The following is a 20036-nucleotide window of genomic DNA, read 5'->3' on the forward strand; positions in this document are numbered from 1 at the left end:
GCCACTTCAAAAGGAAGAGTAATTGCTGCCAAATAGGAAATATTAAAATTAAATTTGTTCTGCTTTTACTATGTCCATTGTCATCTTTTACTGATTTAACAGGAAGGCAGTAAAAAGACTGCAGCATGTGCAATGAAGAGGCAGTAGTGTTCAATCAGACAAGTCCCATATTGAGTATCAGATACCACAGACCAGGACTGAAATCACTGTGTCTAGACTCTCTGGCACCTGCCTTCACTTATTTACCAGTGACCAGAGGCCAACCCCCACAGCTCTCTGTTCACATACACCTCTGTCCAACCCCCTCCCCAAGCCCAGCTCAAACATCTTTGAATGATTATGCCAGAACTGCATGCCTCAGGAATCTCTCCTGACTGGCTACTCCCTAACTCTTCTGTTTGAAGTGATGCTCTGGTTTCTGAACTTCAGCAGATAATGGCGGACAGGAGCAAAGGGTGCTGTCAAGAGAGGACGTTTACCAGCATTAAGCTGAAAAGAAGCTTATAGATCAAAGAGGGGCCAAACAGGACAACTGTGGTGGAAAACATGTGGGTAGCTGCAGAGGACCTTGCACACTGCTCTGCGGTAAAATATTAAATATCACCATGACATCACTGCCTAACCATGCCCTTTGATTGGCCAGGTTATTACCAATAAAGGCTTTTATAAGCATCTGGATGGCATTTGCACCTATTTAAACAAAACACGCATTGCTGAGGTCTAAACAAGAATGAACTGTTAATACTCACTTTTAACTGTTACTAGAATAGCACCCACTAACTCCTGCAATCCACGAGGATGTGTACCCAGGACAGCACGCGCTAGCCCTCGTCAAGCGCTTCGCCTGTTCCAAGTGACAGCAGGGGACTGATTTTTCCATCGCTTTCTGCAGCAGCTCAAAGTTCATTACCAAGTATTTGCCCGTTCACACATACACCTTTGCTCAAAAGGCAAACCCACAGAAGGGCACATACTACTATTAAAAACAGAATTTGGTTTTCTGGGTGGAATAAGATGGCAGGGAATCCTTTCAAAGAGGTTGTTTTCTTCTCCACTTCCCCATGTTTTCTGCCACCTTTGTCTTCCTTATTAATCATCCTAATTTTGAACATTCATTGCTAAAGTGTAAGCTCTGGTTCTCCAGCTTGTGCTTTTAGAAGTGCTGGCAGCAAATATCACACTGACCACTAAAACATCAATAGCTACAGGTATCCTATCAATTTTGTAGCTTAAGCCAAAGCCCAGTGGAGGCAGCAGACTTGTTTCCTGCTCCACTAGTCTTCGGATACAGCTCTGTAAGCACTATTTGAGCACTCACTGCCTGTCAGAACAATGACATTCTCCAAAGTTCAGAGTATGATATCACTGAAGTTTCCACAGTTCCTCACATTTGGCACTGGACATCTAAAAAAACATGCCAAGACCCCCTGAAAGCACTTAATATGTGAGCCCAGAAACACAGTGCATCAATTCTGGTTTGGCTGGTAACTGCTCAGAACAAAGGAGGTACCTTTTATCATGGAAATGCCTTAAGATATAGTTGCTTCTTGTGGCAGAAAAAGCAGTCAGCAGGATGTTTACATGACCATTTTGTAACACAGACAAGTTATTCCCACTACTTCTCCCCACTTCATTCTGCAGAATCCTCCTGTATTTGGAAAAACATCACCACTTTTGTCATGAGATAATGACCAGAAACATTCTTAAAAACTTTCCATGGCAACTTCCCATTCTGGATATATTTGATGTCAAAAACATGTTTGGCAGGAAAGAAGCTATCGTGGTACAAATCTGAAAAAGCTACCAAAGAGCTTTTACATTTCTGCAGCACAGGCATTCTCAACTCCAGCCTCCTCAGGATCGAGAAAAAGATCAGGAAAAGAAAATTTGGTGCTCGTTGAAAAAAACAAAACCAACCACAAAACACAACAAAACACACAAAACCCAAGCACACAAAACCACATTACATTGTCTGTGCTTGGATCAAAGCCCATGACTGGAGACAAAATATTATGGAACATAAAGCAGCCTGAATGACCAGTGAAGAAGAGCCTTCCATAGTCTTCAAGTCTCCCCTGTTGTATATGCATGCAGTTGGAAAAGGAATTGTCATGTAGCAACGTAACACTGCTTGGCTGGTTTCCAGTTCATATCCTGTAATACTGGAGACGTTGAAATTTTGATACCCAATGGGATCACAAAAGAATGCCTCCTAAAACCATAAAGGAAATACTTTCCACAGTGTTCCCTGCTGTGCACGAGCTTTAATCTCTTTCAAGCATTCCCAATCTTCTGTAGAAATTCATCAGGTCATCTGCATTTTTACCAATTCATTGATGCAGCTCAAGCATTAGCAGCACTTGCAGAGAATGTCATCTCTCCACGCTGGGGACTGCAAGAGCAGTCAGCGTGGCCGATGGTAGGTGGTTCATTACCGACTCGGCATCATCATGGTTGTTCCCAGTTTCACCTGTGGGTGTCAGTGCGCGCTGTGCTACGAGTGAGGAGAGCGAGGGCATAGGGAAAACTGCATTGACCACCTCGTCATCCATAAAATTATGCACGTACCTGTGGGATACAGTCTGTGTATGCAAACATTGACTTAAAGCGGTCATCCATGCTTATGTGATACAGAATACACATTGCTACTTGTTTGTAGTTTTCATTTGCTAGAAAGGGGGAAAAAAAATCCTTATTAATAGAAGCCTGGTATTTTAGCTGTTTTAAATGCTTAAAAGGGGAAAATTCAAAGCATGGAAGTCCTACCTACCAGAGAGAAAAATTAAATCAGAAATGCAACATTAATGAAAGGGTCTTACCTGGCCTGCCCAAACAAACCACAAGTTTGTACAAAGAGGCAACAAAGCCAACATTAACTACTCCCCCTCTCCCCAGCACCTCAAAACACTTCACTGTTCTTTAACTCCACAGGGGATCTATTTTGTGAAAGAAACACTCAACAACGACAGGCCATGCAGGTAAAGCTTTCATCAGTTTCCAGATATGAAATTAAATATCACAGGTAATATCAATTCAGCTGTGAATATTCCTGATGAAACAACAAGCTTGCCTCAAAATGAAATTATAAAGAATGTACCACTGCCAGAGAAAAATAAGAAAAACCACTAAAAAGTGTTGTAGAAGGAATCCAGTGCCTTTCAAGTAAGTCACAAACTGATTGTTTTATTAACCTGAATGATAATATTGTCCTATGGGTGCCCTTTGTGTTCATACATTTCAAAGTCAACATCCGTAGATTTTCACGTTAATACTTACCAAAGAGAAAAATATTGTCAAGAAAATCTGGAGCAGTTAATGTGAGTAGTCTGTGAAATATTTAACTGAAAGGTTCTATAAAACCTTAGACAAACATACAAATGTTTAAGAACAACACAGACGAATTTGATTCTGACTCACTACTGAAATCTGGACTGAGCATTCTCTTGAGCTCTCCTCTAGCCCTGCATTAGCAGGATACTGGCTATATATGAGATAAAGCATTCATCTGAACATTCATATTAGTTAGATCAGGATATAATAAGATCATCAACTCAGTTTATTCACTGTTCTTATACAACTGATCAAAACTATCCTACCTCCCACTTCTATTTAAGCTAAGATAGAACATATCTGGTTAACACCTTGGTAAAGCATCGAGACCTCAAACAGCAACCAACACAGTGCTTTTTCTTCTGCATACACCATTGAGAGCTGAAATTTCCTTTAAGCAGCAAGGATATGATGCCTTTATCCTAAGAATGCATGTTTGCACTTTTTTCCAGATAAAATTACCAAAAACAGACCTCATGAAACCTTCCTAGCAGTTGCCATACAAAAGTGAAGTAATCTTTCCCATACCAAACCTAAAACCCAGCTGACCTTCCAGATTCTTCTGGATTCTTACCTGTTTGCAAAAACATGACCTGTATTGACAAACTTCCACACACCTCACAGCAGGACAAAAGATAATGCCCAAATCTGTAAGCCACTCTGGCTAGTATCAAAACAAAAGCACAGACAGCACTAAAGTTGCTAAAGTAATAGGCACTCTGTTTTAAGCAAACAAAATGTTTATTAACTTTGGTGCTTCTCTTGTGGCCAGTCCTCTTATCTACCTGTTCACTTGCGGTGATGCTATAAACCCAACAATTACATGAAATAAGCTTCCCAGGCATACAGCTAAAGGCTTCTTCTATGCAAATATAAAAATTTAGAGTAAATTATGCCTTAAAATTTCATGAGGCTAGGAAAAGAACTGTTTACACTGTTCCTAACACTTCTTTCTGTGCCTCTATTTAAGACTCAGTCTTACAGAAGCTCAAATTTAAGACTAAAATTACAATTACACTTTCCTGGATAATGCAGGAAACTATGTGAAGCAAAGGGTGAGCCAGTATAAAAGGGAGGAAACCTGGCTTCCCAGAACAGCAACAGGAAAAAGAAACCAAAGTGAAGTTGGACCAGACCTTCAGAACTGGCAGGCAGTCAACAAGAATGATGCTATCTTATAGCTGTTTAATCTCTGTCCTCCATGAATATTTTTTCCTCCTTATTTCTACAAGCTTCATTACTTCTAAGACACAAGTCTTATATTTGGTAGCAAGACCAATTTCCTGGTATTCGGCAATACTTGTAGCTTATTTTCAAGCACAACACACTACTACAGCAGCAAAGGCCACCTGATTTTTGAGAAGAAACTCTTTGCATAATCTTCTCTTCTCTTTTTCCAGAGAGCACAACTTTTTTGAAGCCTGAAGAACACCTTGGGTATCAGTGGTAAATGACAATACTGTCTCAGTTTCTAAACTACTAAAAATAATTAAGACAACCTAGATACTCCATGTAACATGTGAAGAACTATTAGAATTAAAATAAATTGATTGTATCTGAATGAACTCTTGAAGAGTTGGGTTTTAATGACTCTGGCACTTAAATCATTTTCCTGAAGTATGTTCTGTAGGCAGATTTCATGGCACACAAAAGGCAAAGACAGCTACAGTTTCAAATAGAAGAGTTCAATTTAAGTGCCTTCTTGCTGTGCAGTTAACTGAACCATTTTCCTTGAATTTCCCTGTCCTATTGTCAACACAGGGAACAGAGAAGAGTTCAGAGAATTTAAGTCACAGGCACTGATTGCACAGGCTCAGCAAGGAAGTATTTTTTAATTGTGACTAAACAGAAAAAAGATCCTGAATTCCACTAATTTGAAGATGGAAACAAACTATAGAATTAAAGCTAAAATAAAACAGTATGCAACTAAACCAGCTTTTAATATTTTTGTACGCATTTTAAGTTTAATTTCATTTTAATTTCCCAGAAAGGACCAAATTTCAGGCTGATGCCTGAACGTTTCACTGTCCCACTTTCCCTATAGAAGCACCTTGGTGGAGAAAAAGTGAAACCTTGTAATTTTTTTTTTCAGTTCAGTTGACTAGAACAGTGGCAGCTCACGATCCAAAGAATCAAATGCTTCAGGAAAATCAAGAGGAGGCTGCTGTTCCAAAGCACAACCAATGCGATTTAATGCAATTGTAAATCTTGTGCTCAATTAGGAAGCATGCAGCCTATTAGAAAGCTGACTGGAAATAATGCAAAACCAGATTGTGGAAAATTAGTTAAGGGAATAGACTCAACAGCTACAGCATTTCCAACACTAAGCATCATCTTTCAGGCTGAAAAGTGTATAAAAGGTAATAAGTGACATACTGTTTGAAAATTCCAGCTAACTGCCATCCTTCTACATAGAGACTTCACTCCCAAAAATACAACTGGCAGCTACTGACTATTATTTGAACATGCCATCACCAAGCTTACTTGTCCACGATCAGTTTATACTTATCTGAATGCTAACGAATAAAACCCTAAGCCAGTCACTGTTTAGAGATTTGGCTGTAAACATTTCAAATCCTGCCCAGTACCTGGCTGGAGAAAAGCTTTCCGAAGCTTAACTGCTATTTTTGACCACTGCTGAAGGCCACATAAGAAAAAGCAAACTGCAAGGAAGACTTCATTTTGACTTGGTAAAGTAGGCATCAATTATTCCACTAACTAGAAAAAGCAACAGAAAGAAAAGAAAAACCAGATCTCTAAGCATGTTCATAAAAATTACAAAAGTTTTGGTGGGATGCCAGAAAGTTGTGGCCTACAAATGCTGATGTTTTTGAGATCAAGCTTTTTATGGCTAAAGGTGGAATAGCCAAATGGCCTAGAGCAGTAAGGGCAGCCCTGGAAAATAATGGCCTAGTCATTATGGATTCTTCTGGTATTTATGGCAATAAAACATGAATCATAATGAACTCATTGGATATTAAATGTGGGGGTCACAAATACTTTGATAGGATTTCCACAAGAATTTACCATTAATTAATCATATAATTATTTGAAAGTGTTACTGAATTATCCCTAGCTCTTATAGTCATTCCAGAGAAATTGGTCATTCCCAGCTGAGTGCAGTTAATGCCTTAACAAACCGGTCATTAACTGCAGTTACTGATTTTGTGGGAAATATTGTGTTATAAAATACACTCAACAGTTTATAGAAACAATACTCAGATTTTTTTTGCAGCTGTAGTTCAGCTGGAGCAGCTGGGATGGAAAAATATCAGGTCCCTCGGGCTGTTTTCACAACTAGTTTTCTGCAAATTAGAGAGGGAAATAAATACATGATGGGTTCTGGGTTCAAAATGGCTTCAGATTTTTTGCCTTTGAACATTAATAAGAAGCCATGTGCCCGTTCTGTGGAGCAATGCCTGAATTCCATGTCTAGTTCTTACTAAGGTTAATGATCTAAATGGTTCTAGTAGCAGAGGCTAAAGAAAAAAAGTTTCTGGATCTTGAGATCAGGCCCTGCAGTTTGGTTGAGTCTGTGAGCTTAAAATGAAAAAAAAAAAAAAATCCTCCATTAGCTCCACAGTAATAAAAAAGAAGCTCTAAAGCTGTAAAACTGAAATGCTAATTTAAGTTAGAGCAGCAGCATTCAGGTTTCAAATGCTAAAGTGAAAATGAGAATATAAATTATGGACTAAATTATTGAAATGTAACACTATCAGTAATTCAAGTACCCATCATTTCTAATGGAATCATCAATGTCTCCACATCAGATACAAAGTATACCCTTATCCAGCTCATGTGCAAAACATTAACTATGCTAAATCAAAACCAGAACACAAACCAAGGTAAATACCTATTAAAATGGCAGAGTGAAGCTTCATTTCAGTTTCAAACCCTGACTCTCAAGTCAAATCTGCTGCAGAATTAGACAAAGAAGAAAGCTAGATGGATAAGAATGTCACAAACTGAGTATCAGATTTCTATGCTGTCTCACACTGTCAGAAAGCATCGAAATCATGTAGTTCAGTAACATGTATCACAACTAGCAGTGATCTTAGAGAAAAAAAAAGTGATAGAAAGGTATCTCTCCTTACCTCTAACCCATATGATTCCTTGGAACCTGCTCTGAAACAGTTGGACTAAATTACTCCATGTGTGGTTTAGACATATTGGTTTGATTTATATATGTAAATACAAATCACATTGGATAGATCAGTTTATTTTATCAAGAGAACCTGAAAGAATTTTCAAATCTGCTCATACTCAAGGAGACTCAGCATTGTAAATAATACATTGTGATATTAATTACATACTAATAACTCGTCTTGTGCCATCTTTGTTATCTGAAATTGGCTTCATACCTTAAGCCTTACTTAAAGTCCTGGTTTTGCTGTGGTTGTTTTTTCTTGTTGTTGTTGCTTCATGATTTTTGTTTTGGTTTTTTCGGTGTTGAGTTGTTGTTGGGTTTTTTATTGTTACCTTTTTTTGTTTTTGTTGTCATTAGGTTGGTTTTTTTCCTCCCCCCAAAGAACTAAGTGCATGCCACATCTGAAACATGGATACCATTTTTTTTCCCCTATGAAACAGAGAAGGAATTGTAATGATGAATCTCAAACCAAAGGACTAATAAAAGATGAATTTGGGTTCAGTTATTTAATGTTACAGCTATGGACAAAAATGAAGCTGTGCATCTGGAGCCCCAGGCTCAGTTTCTTTGCCTGGAGCTCTATGCAAGACAGACTGAAAAATATACAGCAATTACATCACTGCAGTATTGCTACTCATAAAAGACAATAAACCATAGCCACTGGGTAGACATCATGCTGCTAAATTTAGATACACCCTTTTTTGAAACTTAATCTTACAGAAAAATAATGCCTATTTTTGTAATTTAGGAACCCATGTGAATCCTCATAGAAATTGGAAGCCAATTTAGCTTTAATATACCATACACTGCAAAAAACAGAGATAAGACAGTTAGAAGTTCAGGTTAGAAAGAAAATATGAGGCAACAGGATTATCCTGAAGGAAGAAGATAAAGTCAATCTTTTTTCTCCACAAAACTTACATGTTTTGGGTCAGACTATGACCAGGGAAGAAACCAAGGAATAGAAAAAGAACTAACTACCATTATTACAATAGACTGGAAATTAAGAGATGGTTCTTAGTTTGAATCAAACTAGGAAAACATTAACTTCCAAAATAAGTGGAAAAAATTCCATGCAAAGCTGTTTCTTTAGAAGTTTCCACCAAGCTACACAGATTAAATGCTACACAATTAAGTGGAGATTTATAGGCTATGCTTTTTTTTTTGCCATATATGTACTACATTTCATTAAACTACAACAACTGCTCCAACTGCAGTTACTAGAAAATACTCAGACTTCTCTGCTCTAAAAAATCCCTTCCAATCTTCTTGTTCAGAATTCACTGGGAATGGAAATACATGGAGGTTTTCCACGCTGGGGTTTTTCTGGCTCTGTGTGCACAGCTCCATAGCAGAGCAACCTCAGTTCTAATGGATGGTACAGCTGTATTTCAAAATGCTCCTGCTGGAAGGAGGGGGAAAAAAACAATGCAGGACACTACCTTCCACTCTGAGAAAGGGATGATTCACTGCACTAAAATGGGAACTGGTTTTATCCATACTTCAGAGCTGATGAAGTACAAAGCTAAAGTTAAATCCAAACAGTGGAGTTAAACTTATAAATCGAGCTTTTGAGTCTTCTAGACAGCAAGAATTAACCTCTGTATTAGTCAAGAGACACTGTTGCTGTGCAAGCAATAGCACAGTCCTGGCACAAAGGTAAACAATTCAATTGCATTTTTCTTATTGTGAAAACATCAGTTTTAAATTTAAAAGGTCGTGTGCTGAGGATCTACAAGTTTCTCCAAGATATGATTGCTTTTCTGAAAAGAATAAATGAAAGCCTCGGCTTCAAATATTTTGCTTTACAAAATGAGACTGTTCAAGTATGTAAAATTGTAACCCATCATGCAAAGAGGAGAAACTGGTTATACTGTGTAGAGATATACCAGCTCTATACTCACTACAGAGCAATAAATTTTTACGTTAGCATATTTCTTCTCCTACCAGCTCAAAAGATCTGAAGATAATACTATCAACCGACAAACAGTTTTTTAACTTAGCAGCTACAGACATGGGGATCTTCCTGGAGAAGATCATCTGAGAAACTCTTAGATAACCAGCAGAAACTTGTGAGTTAAGATGTTTCCACATTTCCAAAAGAGTAAATAGATTGTAACCATCCCTCTTACATCTGAACTTGTAAAAGCCTCAGGATTTACAGGACTATTCCATCTGCAAAATTGTTCCATGTGATCCTCTGAGACCATCCCTCTGCGTGCAGGCTTCACTAGGGCTCTGAAAAAGGCACTCCTCTGTCTCCTACCTTGGCCCTCATACAGGCTTTATGAAGATGTTACCATAGATTAAGACTAGGAGTGCTCCACCCTTTCTTTATGGAGATTTTCCAAGAAACTAGAGCTGGTTGTTTCTGTTCTGTCATGCTTTAGGCACCCAAGTTATGCCCTGTAAAGCTTTCAGATGTCAACAGTTCATGAAGACGACTAGATTTACTTTTTACAGGCAAGTATTAATTTTCTCTTGCAATATGCAAAGAAACAATTAAAAGAATACAATTACACAATCACTTATTGTAAGCCCCACAGTAGAAATACCGGGTCAGGAGATCCTTCCAATTCATCAGTTTGGTGAATTTCCAACAACACAATTCCCTCATCTTTAGCTTGCTGCCATCTATCCACTCCCACCCTTACTGCTGCCATAAGCAGTTTATTTTCAGTCAACACTCATGCAGTTAATTTGTGCTACACCAAAGTTCTCCTCTTCATTAAAAAAAAGCTAGTAACACGCACAGCTAAACACACACATGCACTTGTGAGCAGCACATCACAGCAATGAGCGCTCACTCGCCCAAACAGTCAAAAGCTGACTGCTCAGCTTAGCAACGATCCTCCAATAATAGGTACAAAATGGAAAAACACTGCTTCCAACTCTGGACAGTGTTAAAGGAGCCAGAAAACTAAGATAACAGACTTAAAAAAGCTGTTTGTTTATTTAAAATATGATGCTATGTGTTTCAGTTCCTCTTTCCTGATCATTCCCTACAATTTACCGGTAGTATGAACCAGAGATATGGTGAAGGATTTTGCCTTAAAGGTAGCTGGGATTCTATTTCTGCTTCAAACACGATGTTAGCAATACTGACATCTTTCCACATTCTCTACTTTTAAACATCAGAAGTCAATTTTTTTCAATAACACTAAATTTTGCTGTCTACTCTATACTTACACTATCTAAGTGCTGGGTTATAAAGCACATTGTGTAGCCACCACTCTCCTTAAGTCTGCATGCTATGTTTATTTGCACTTCTAATAAGGATTTAGAAGTTGAATGCTGAAGAGATTTTTTTTTTTTTTTGCATTGTGTTTCTTCTAGTCTGTTTTTTTGTTTGTTGTGTTGGGGTCTTTTTAAGCCTGGGTCATACTCACCACAAATGCTAAAAAAACTACCATTAAAATAAATCCCTTAATAATTACTGCTTTCCAACAGACTGGTCCCTGTAGTTGAACTGTTGCTTAATGTGCTTCAGCCAGCCTCTTCTATAAAGGAATGGAGACACCTCAGGCAATATTCACACAACAAGTATTGGAACCAGCTGCTGCAGAATCACCTTAGGAAAAAAAGGTTTCTCCATTTAATTGGGAAAACAGGAGGAAGCATAAATTTTACTGCCATTAATAACTTCAAGCAATCCCGATATGACTTTACCTCACCCTGATGGCTAGACATATGCTTTTTGTTAGGGTCTCTGCCACATCTGACCCCTATTGTTTGCTCACTTGATCAGGTAAGAAAATGTATGTTTCTTTATAGGATAAACGAGGCCTATTAAAGTCTGAAAAAACACTGCAGTAGCCTATAAGAAGCTCTATTTTTCAACAGATGTGTGAAGCTCCATAATAAGTTCATTACAAAAAGGCCAAGTGAACTCATAAAGAGAACACATTGACTTTAAGCTGTCTTAAAAGAAACTTTCATAAAAGGAGCAGAACATTAAAAACCCACAGCACTCCGTTAATTAGAGAGCAAAGTACTTCTTAGGTTTTTAAACAGCAGTCAACATACAAACCAGCTTGGCTGCACACTGTGTCAAGACCTGATTGTTAAGAAATCCAACATAACAATTGTTGGGTGATTCTTTGATTGCTCATTAAAGAAAAGAAAAATATCAGAGGAATTTCAGCAGTTTGCAGAAAATATTTTAGATAATAAAACTCTCAAATTCTGTTAATGAACCTAGTGAAGACAGACTCTTCCTTGAAGACTAAATCACACTCTCAAAGTTACCCTCTGCTCTGATTACCTCCAGCTTCAATAAAGAACTCATCATAGAAAACACTGTCCTTTGGAATTTGCAAGCTATTGCACAGTCCTTAGACTTCTACATAAGATCAGGTGGCTGCTACATTCTCAGTGAGCTTTGGAACACTGAGAAATTAACACCATCAGGTCAGGATGCTCAAATCAATAAGGCATACAGGCTTGACACACTGCAACTGACAAAAGCAGACTATTGCTGCTTGGGACTGACCACACTATTTCATATAGTGCAAAGCACAAATACAGGCTGGGCAGTGACTGGCTGAGCAAGCAGCCCTGAGGAGAGGGACTTGGGGGTGCTAGTGGACAAGAAGCTCAACTTGAGCTGTCAATATGCACTTGCAGCCCAGAAAGCCAACCAGAACCTGGGCTGCAGCAAGAGAAGTGTGGCCAGCAGGTCAAGGGAGGTGATTCTCCCCCTCTATTCAGCTCTGCTGAGACCCCACCTGGAGTACTGTGTCCAGTTCTGGAGCCCCTATTACAAGAGGGATATGGACATGCTGGAATGTGTCCAGAGAAGGGCCACCAGGATGAGCAGAGGGCTGGAGCACCTCTCCTATGAGGACAGACTGAAAGAGTTGGGGCTGTTCAGTCTGGAGAAGAGAAGGCTCCGAGGTGACCTTATTGTAGCTTTCCAGTATCTGAAGGGAGCCTACAGGAAAGCTGGGGAGGGGCTTTTTAGGATATCAGGTAGTGATAGGACTAGGGGGAATGGAACAAAGCTGGAAGTGGGGAGATTCAGGCTGGAAGTGAGGAAGAAGTTCTTCACCATGAGAGTGGTGAGAGCCTGGAATGGGTTGTCCAGGGAGGTGGTTGAGGGCCCATCCCTGGAGGTGTTTGCAGCCAGGCTGGATGAGGCTCTGGCCAGCCTGATGTAGTGTGAGGTGTCCCTGCCCATGGCAGGGGGGTTGGAACTAGATGATCCTTGTGGTCCCTTCCAACCCTGACTGATTCTATGATTCTATATAACAAACACTCATCTACTTGGCTGAATGCAAATCCACAAAGCCAATTTCCTTTCAGTCACTGTAATCTGTAGTTCAAATCACAACCCACACCACCTACAAGGTTTGAGACTGAACATCTTGGCACTATGTAACGCTTTCAGAGCTACATGCACAATCCTTCTGCACTCCATGTCCCATTTAGGCCCAGTTTGTAACTGGCACTGTTTTGTAACCTGCTCACTAATTGTGTTCAATCAGCCCTCGATTTTTAAAAGTAGACAGTAATTTTTGAGCAACCAAATAGAGCCGCTTTAGTCTGACTTCCAAGCATAACGGGTTCTCATTTGCATGAGCATGGCTTGCACTAGAAATTGAAAAGAAAATGACATTTCAAGATAATATGCAATCGGTACACCTAAAAAACATCCAGCAGCTCAAAGGGATGAACACACACATCATAGCAAAAATGTTTTTTATCTCAAATGCAGCCTGATCTACTCCTTTTATCCTCTGAGCAGCAACACAGTTCCTCTGTAACAGCTTTTGCACCATTCCCTATCATTTATATCCTTTTGAGAGGAATAACTCACTGGTGGGCAGACACAGAAACCCAGTACTGCCTGCCACACCCTCACACTGCCAGAAGCTGGGGTCCTTCTGAACAGGGCTCCACCAAGACGAGCTCACAGCCTGCCGTAAGCCACACCATAGCACTCGGCTGGTTCTGCAGTACAAGCTGCCTGTTGTTCTGATGGAGAACGGAGAACTATTTGTCTACTTCACAAAGGCTAAGAAACCACTCAGACACAGCACAAAATAGCACCCTTATTAGAAGAATGTGTATCACAAGCTGTGCATGTATTTAAGAGAGCTGTACTAAAAGTTTTGTATTTGGCTTGGACAGTTAACTGAAAAATAAAGTGGATTTGGTCCAAACAAGAAGTGAAGGGGTTTTATTCTTCCTTGTAGACAATGTTTTGTTGTGTTTGCTGCCAGGGCATTTACTTTAGAAACTAATCACAGAGCCAACAGAATAATTATGAAAAATGGTAACATTTCCCTTCCATCCAACAGTGGAAGAGCATTCCCAGGGATAAAGGAAGGATGTGAATAAGCTTTTTTAAAGTTCAGCTATATGTTTCCCTCTTTCAGTGAGAATACTTTCCACAAGGAAATACACTGACCACCAAATTCCTCTGCTGTGCTTTACTTGAATCATGCCATGAAAAGCAGAATGAGAGTACTGTAAGAGCGAACCAAACCTCTACACAACAGTCTATAGCATGCTGCTTATAAAGAGCATGCACTAAAAAAACAGATCACTCTAAACATAATTTCTAAGTATTACAGTAAAGCCACCAGTACAGAAAACGTTCTCCACAGGGCCCTGACGACTCAACAGCTACAAGGTGTCTTTTTTCTTAAAGAACTGAAGTCACACAAATCAACAAAATCTTTTCTCATATGTCTTCAAGCCGCTTGTATGTGAAGAAGCTTGAACACAGCAGGCTATCCCTCACAAGCCTCCACAGCTCTGCTCCAGCTTCTGATCAAGTCTGAAGCCAAATTTCCCTCAGCTGCACCCAGTTCTGTGAGATTCAGAGCATAACAAAGGTCAGCTGTAGTTGATTAACTTGGGTGCCTGGAGGGTGCAAGAGGAGTCTTGCCATATACAAGACTTTAGACTTGTGAAGAGAAGCCACGAAAACTAGCAAATGGTGTTGACTGGCAAAGCAGGCACTGGCACTGTTAAAAAGAAAAGGCTAATTAAAATGGAAGCCAAGACTAAGCAGAACGACTCATGGTGACACTTTCAACAGCAGCCTCAACGCTCTGGAGTGAGAAAGAAAGAAGGAAGATGGTTCTTCTCCAATACAGCCATGCCATACTTAGCCTGTTCCTGATAGCACAGTTGAAGCCATCCTCTCCACTTCCAGCCTTCACCTACATTTGGGTTCTTCCTGCACCCAAGGCACTAAGCATCCCATCTTCCAGAACTGTACACTGCAGCCTCCTCAGTACTCAGCTTTAAACCACTGCATGACAAATCCTATCCTTTAGTTCTTTGCAATTTCAACTCTCCTCTTAAACGCCTACTGCATTTAATTTATACTCATCTCAAACCCCGTGCTGGAGACTGGAAGGCATAGCACACACTTGTTACATTTCAGTGGACTGAGTCAACAACCATGACCTCTCAGCATTAGGAGCTGCATGGTAACTTGTCAGCAGCTGTTGAGGTGTGTTAGCACTTTAAAGTGACCTGCAAACGCAAGCCGAAGGGTAGTGACTTGAATAATGTGTGTTTAATATCCAAGCAACCTGTATAAAAGGGGCATCTGGCACATGACTATTTTATTATTAAGGCTGCAGGCTTCCCTGGGACAGGATACACAAAGTAATGTACTTGAGGATTATTTGAATCACCATTATCAAGAAGAGTCTCACGAGTCACAGAGCTAGATTAAGAGACAAATAACAGACTATATTCCTACCCACATTTTCTAACCAGCACATTGTAAAATAAGCAATTCTACAGTGAGGAGTTAGGGCTAACAGCACATGCCTTTACACAAAAAAAAAAAAAAAAAAAAAAGTCAAACACTTCTAAGTGAAGAACCACCACCTGTGACAAGTGGTTGTGTGACCAGACAGTGAAGCTTCTGGAAGTACTTGCAGAACTTGCTGTAGATGACCCTAATAGCCACTTCAGGAACAGACAGCAATTTTAGCAGCCACTTCTAGGCTGAACAGCCTTCTACACAGTTCTACTTACAAGTCTAAAAACATGGCATTTGAAAAGAAATTCTTTTTCTCTGATTCCATGTTGGATTCAGAAAGCGGATACTTAACTGATGAGTTTAGTCTCACTCTAATATTAAATAGGGAATTTCTGGGAGCAGGGACTTCCCAGTAACTGGTATCATGCCTTTGCTTGGGGTGACAAGCACCCAGAAGCCCCAGCCTTAGTCCACACCACTAGCTACTTTACAAATAAGAGACAAGTTCCTACACCAAAAAGCTTACAGTCAGAAGCTGAACCTGACTACCTAGACAGTTCCTCTCTCAAACAAGAGAAAAATACATTTCCTGACCAGTTTCCACTTCTCAGTTCACTGCCAAATGACGTCTTGAGGAAGAAAGTACAAAGAAGAGGAATTCCAAATGCCATTTTCTTCTTCTACCTAGCTCAGCTCAGAGGAGGATACCAAGTGCAAACATGGTTGTGGGGCAGAATGCATAGAAAACCTTAAGGTATTTCAGGATACATCAGGTAGCTGTTGTATTAATAACCAACAAGATTAAGGTTTTCAAAGCAAGAGTCATGGCTTCTGTATTAAGCAGCAATAAGGCCATGCTGAAATGGAATGCAAAACTGAGATGACAAACAATCCTAAGAGACTCTACAAAGCCAGGAAAGAAAGCTCAGATCCAGCGCTGCATTCCACTGGTTCCGATCACGTTCGGATACATCAGCTGCACTGGATCTAGTACATCCCAAACTCAACATATCTCAACTTTAATAATGTCTTGCATCAGTGTTTCATGCATTTAGGGCTCCACAATACAAGATCCTCAACTCTTACATAAAAATGAACACTCAAAAATTCTTATGGCTAAATCCTGGTAAACATTTAGTATACCTACCAGAGCAGCCTCTAGATAGTATCAGCCAGAGAACACACAAAGGGTAATAAAAACTCCCTCCTGAGAATGATGGTATTAGATAATCTTCTGCTTTTTCCGAACTCCCTAATGCCTCCCTGGCTTTTCCCTATGCATAAAATTTCCCTTGCACCTGAAGTACTCACATAACCTTAACACATGTTACAGACTGACAAGCTGAAAGTCTAAAAAAAGCTGAATCTACAATGCTGGGAAATGTTTGAATCCTTTATCTGGAGACAGAGGCAGCAGGTATATCAAGCTTCATAGAGAGGTAATTGGAAGGTACATTACCTTCAATTCTGTGAATCTGGGGGCTATTTAAATTACAAGTGTCAGCTCACAGGATTTTTCAGGTAGATATCAAAGTTATTTTTAAAGACCAGAAGACTCATTCAACAGTTTAAGAGAACCTAGGAACAAAAGTCGGCTGGAAACCACATTATTTTAACCTTCAATTTAAAGCTCCATCTCAAAACATGATTTGAATGATAACAAGTTGGGGGTAGTGAAGAGTTTCTCTGTGAAAAAGTGGTATAGCAACTTCTAGGCACACTAATACAACCAGCTTCACTGTCCTTGCTGAAATGTCTATATTAGAAAAAAAAAAAAAAAAAGCAAAACAACAACCCATACCTAGAAGTGCAGTGAGTTTGGGAAGCAGACCAACTTGTACCATTTTATTTCTCAGGCCTGTATCAAAGGAGAGATTTAGTAAGAGTCGAAGAGTGATGTTCAGCAGGTCTTCATGTTCACAGGGTACCATTTTCACAAGTTTTTCAACAATATCCATTTCAACCTGCAAATCAAGAAAAATAAAAATCCATAATCCATTCAAACTTAGCTTTATCTTCCATGTGAAAGCCTCCTCAGTGTTTTATAAATTCACATGCATGTGTATGCAAATACATATCCAATTTGTACACATAGTAGTGACTGTCAATGCATTTTCATCTGAAGCAGCTTTGCTTAAGTCTTTGTAGTTAAAGCCTTCTAGACTGGGTTACTGGGTAATGCTGATTAAAATAGTTTTTTTGAACCCAACAGTTCAAATGTCTTGGAAATGTTCCTCACAGTTGGAATACTGCAAGAATGTGGTCAAGACACCACTTTCAAGACTAGATTGGGGGGGTAACTTATTTAAACTTAAACACAAGCAACCCCAAAGCAACTGACATTACAGTCAAAGAGATACCCAATGAAGAAAGACAGAAAATTGGCATCCTAAAGAATTTTAGGCCTTTCATTATGAATTTCAAATGAACCCCTAGACAGAACAGTGCATGTGCACTCAGAAGAGGCATGCCATCCTCTATGTTAATTTAATGAAAGCATGAAAGTCATCTTGAAACATGTATCACTTTCAAATTAAAAAGTGGAATCCAGGAACTGAGAAAAGTGGGGTATCAGTTCCTGAGATCATGCTCACTTTACCAGCCAGAGAAGACATCTGAGCATTGACTGGCAAGACTTCAGAAAGTTTTTGTCATCTTTTAAGTAACATTTCTCTGCTTTTATTTGACACAATCTTTTGAATGCATTCATTTGTCGTTTCCCAGAACCTTCTTTGGCTAAAAGGAGGCACATAAAATTACTTTGCATTCTTCAAACTTCTGCATGTATGTAACTAGCCTTCCAGTTATAAATAGACACAGAGTGAACACAAAAAAAATAAAGCTCTCCCCACACAGCATAGTGCAATAATCAAACAACTGGCTGGATACCTTTGATCAAAACCAATCAGAGAGCACAAACTCCCACTTCACTGCTTTGAATTTAATATGGCACTTGAGTACCAAAGGAAAGAATGTGCTATAAATATACATGGATTATTCAGTTTTACTTAGAATCAGGCATTGCACAACTAATCTTAGTTCATTTTTTTGTCATTGCTTGATACAAGTATTAGAACACCTTCACTGGTAGCCTTGCTTAATACCACTGTGGAGAAAATGTATCGTCTTTATTAGTAATAAGAAATGCTCAGACAGCTGACCTCAAGCTATTTCAAGTCTTCTCAAAATTGTTAAAACACTCTAGAATACAATCAATTCAACAATTTTGTTTCATCTGTTTTTCCACCACATCAAACACAACATGTGCCAGCAAATCAGTGGGCTGGAGAGCTAATCCTTATTCTCCTAATAAAGCCCTTCAGGACACTACAAAAATATAAACTAAATCAATGACCAATCTCCTAATAAACAGTCTACATTTCCCCCAAAATGCATGCTTGGTGCTTGATTTTTGTTAAGAAATAAGATACTCCTATATAAATAGGGAAGATACCTTGTTTGCAGTGTTCCGTGCATATGCATGAGAATGACAGTTCCAGTAACAAAGATGCAATTAATTTCCCATTGCATTTACACAAACGTTTTCATCTCACAATCTAAGTGTAACATTAATCTCAGATTACCTCTTGGATAAGGAAAATGTATGGTTTTCATTTAACAAATTGGCATAGAGGCACAGAAGTGAAGGCATGTAATTATTAAAAGTCATTTGGATACCACTGAGGGAGATACCTGGCTGGAGCTGAAAGTCACAAAAAACACCAATGCTACAACTTCAGAAGTTTGAGACTTCACCTCACAAAAGATTATGAAGGGGGGGGGAGGGGGGAAGCTTCATCCAGTTCTTAGGCATCACTGGCAAAGAACCTCTTGTGAGATGTCAAGAAGACAAACCTGACTAAGAAATAAGTAAACTAGTCTAGCAAACTGTAGAAGGATAATTACCTCTTTCCAAGACATGGCAGAGACAATCAGAAGAGTCTAGTTTGGGAGACAGCTCACAGGTATTTCCAGAAGTGGGAGTATGACAAGACTTTGGGGTGATGAGTTCAAAATTAGGAATTTCAGGTACCCTATTTTGATCTAGCTTCACTGTTTGGGAAGAAATACTGCAAAACATTTTGAAGAATTCTTACAGCTAGATATTGTAGTTCTTTTCTTTTACTCATTTTACTAATAACAAAAGAGGATAATTATTGCTATGAATGTTTAGGGTGGGGACTGGTATGTCTCCTTCTCTCCAAACACACAAAGTTTTCAGAGTTCACACCTTTCCAGTATTGCAGCAGTAGAGTGCTATGAGCCTTACCATATCATTTTTGTTCTCCATAAAAATGCTGAGTTTCTTCAAGAAAGATACAACCAGGATAAGCAGCTCAAAATTATCACGGTCCAGTGCTTTCACTAACATATGGACAATATTCTTGTTTCTCATCTTCAGCTCAGTGCGAGTGTCCTCAGCAAGATTCAGGAGCAGGTAAAGTGCAACTAACAAAGTCCAATAAAAATCATACCAACAGATCAAAGACAACAGAACTAAACAAGTCTCTACACACACATTAAGAGCTCATGAGAAGACTTTCAGAAGCATTCTGCTCCTCCCCTAATGCCTTTTCAAGGAAACTGACTATGAATGCTTTTTATTCCTTCTTAGAAAGCATTAATAAGATTAATTTAGAGTGGCTTTGGAATTAAAAAAAAGAAAACCCCACAAACAACGACAAAACAGAAAAACAAACAAATAAACAAACCTGCCCATAGAATCAAAACACCCCAACAATTATCACTAGAAACTTCTCATACTTTTTTTTTTCCCTATCAATTCCAATGGGGGCCATTAAAAGCCCTTCTCACAAAAGCTTTGCCTCA

The 20036-nt window shown here is 39.2% G+C and overlaps 1 protein-coding gene across 3 annotated transcripts in view; it reads right to left on the reverse strand.

The window, feature by feature from the left end:
- The window catches only part of KIFAP3 (kinesin associated protein 3), a 71300-nt gene that overhangs the window by 39103 nt on the left and 12161 nt on the right, over window positions 1-20036 (reverse strand). For all 3 annotated transcript variants that reach the window (XM_054384097.1, XM_054384095.1, XM_054384096.1), the window contains 3 exons: window positions 19477-19655; window positions 17008-17170; window positions 2569-2669 (listed from right to left, as the gene is read on the reverse strand). In XM_054384097.1, the coding sequence (XP_054240072.1) occupies window positions 2569-2669; window positions 17008-17170; window positions 19477-19655 (443 nt within the window). The remainder of the gene's footprint in view (window positions 1-2568; window positions 2670-17007; window positions 17171-19476; window positions 19656-20036) is intronic.

This window comes from Indicator indicator, chromosome 10, assembly GCF_027791375.1.
Source record: "Indicator indicator isolate 239-I01 chromosome 10, UM_Iind_1.1, whole genome shotgun sequence".
Classification (NCBI taxonomy): Eukaryota; Metazoa; Chordata; class Aves; order Piciformes; family Indicatoridae; genus Indicator; species Indicator indicator.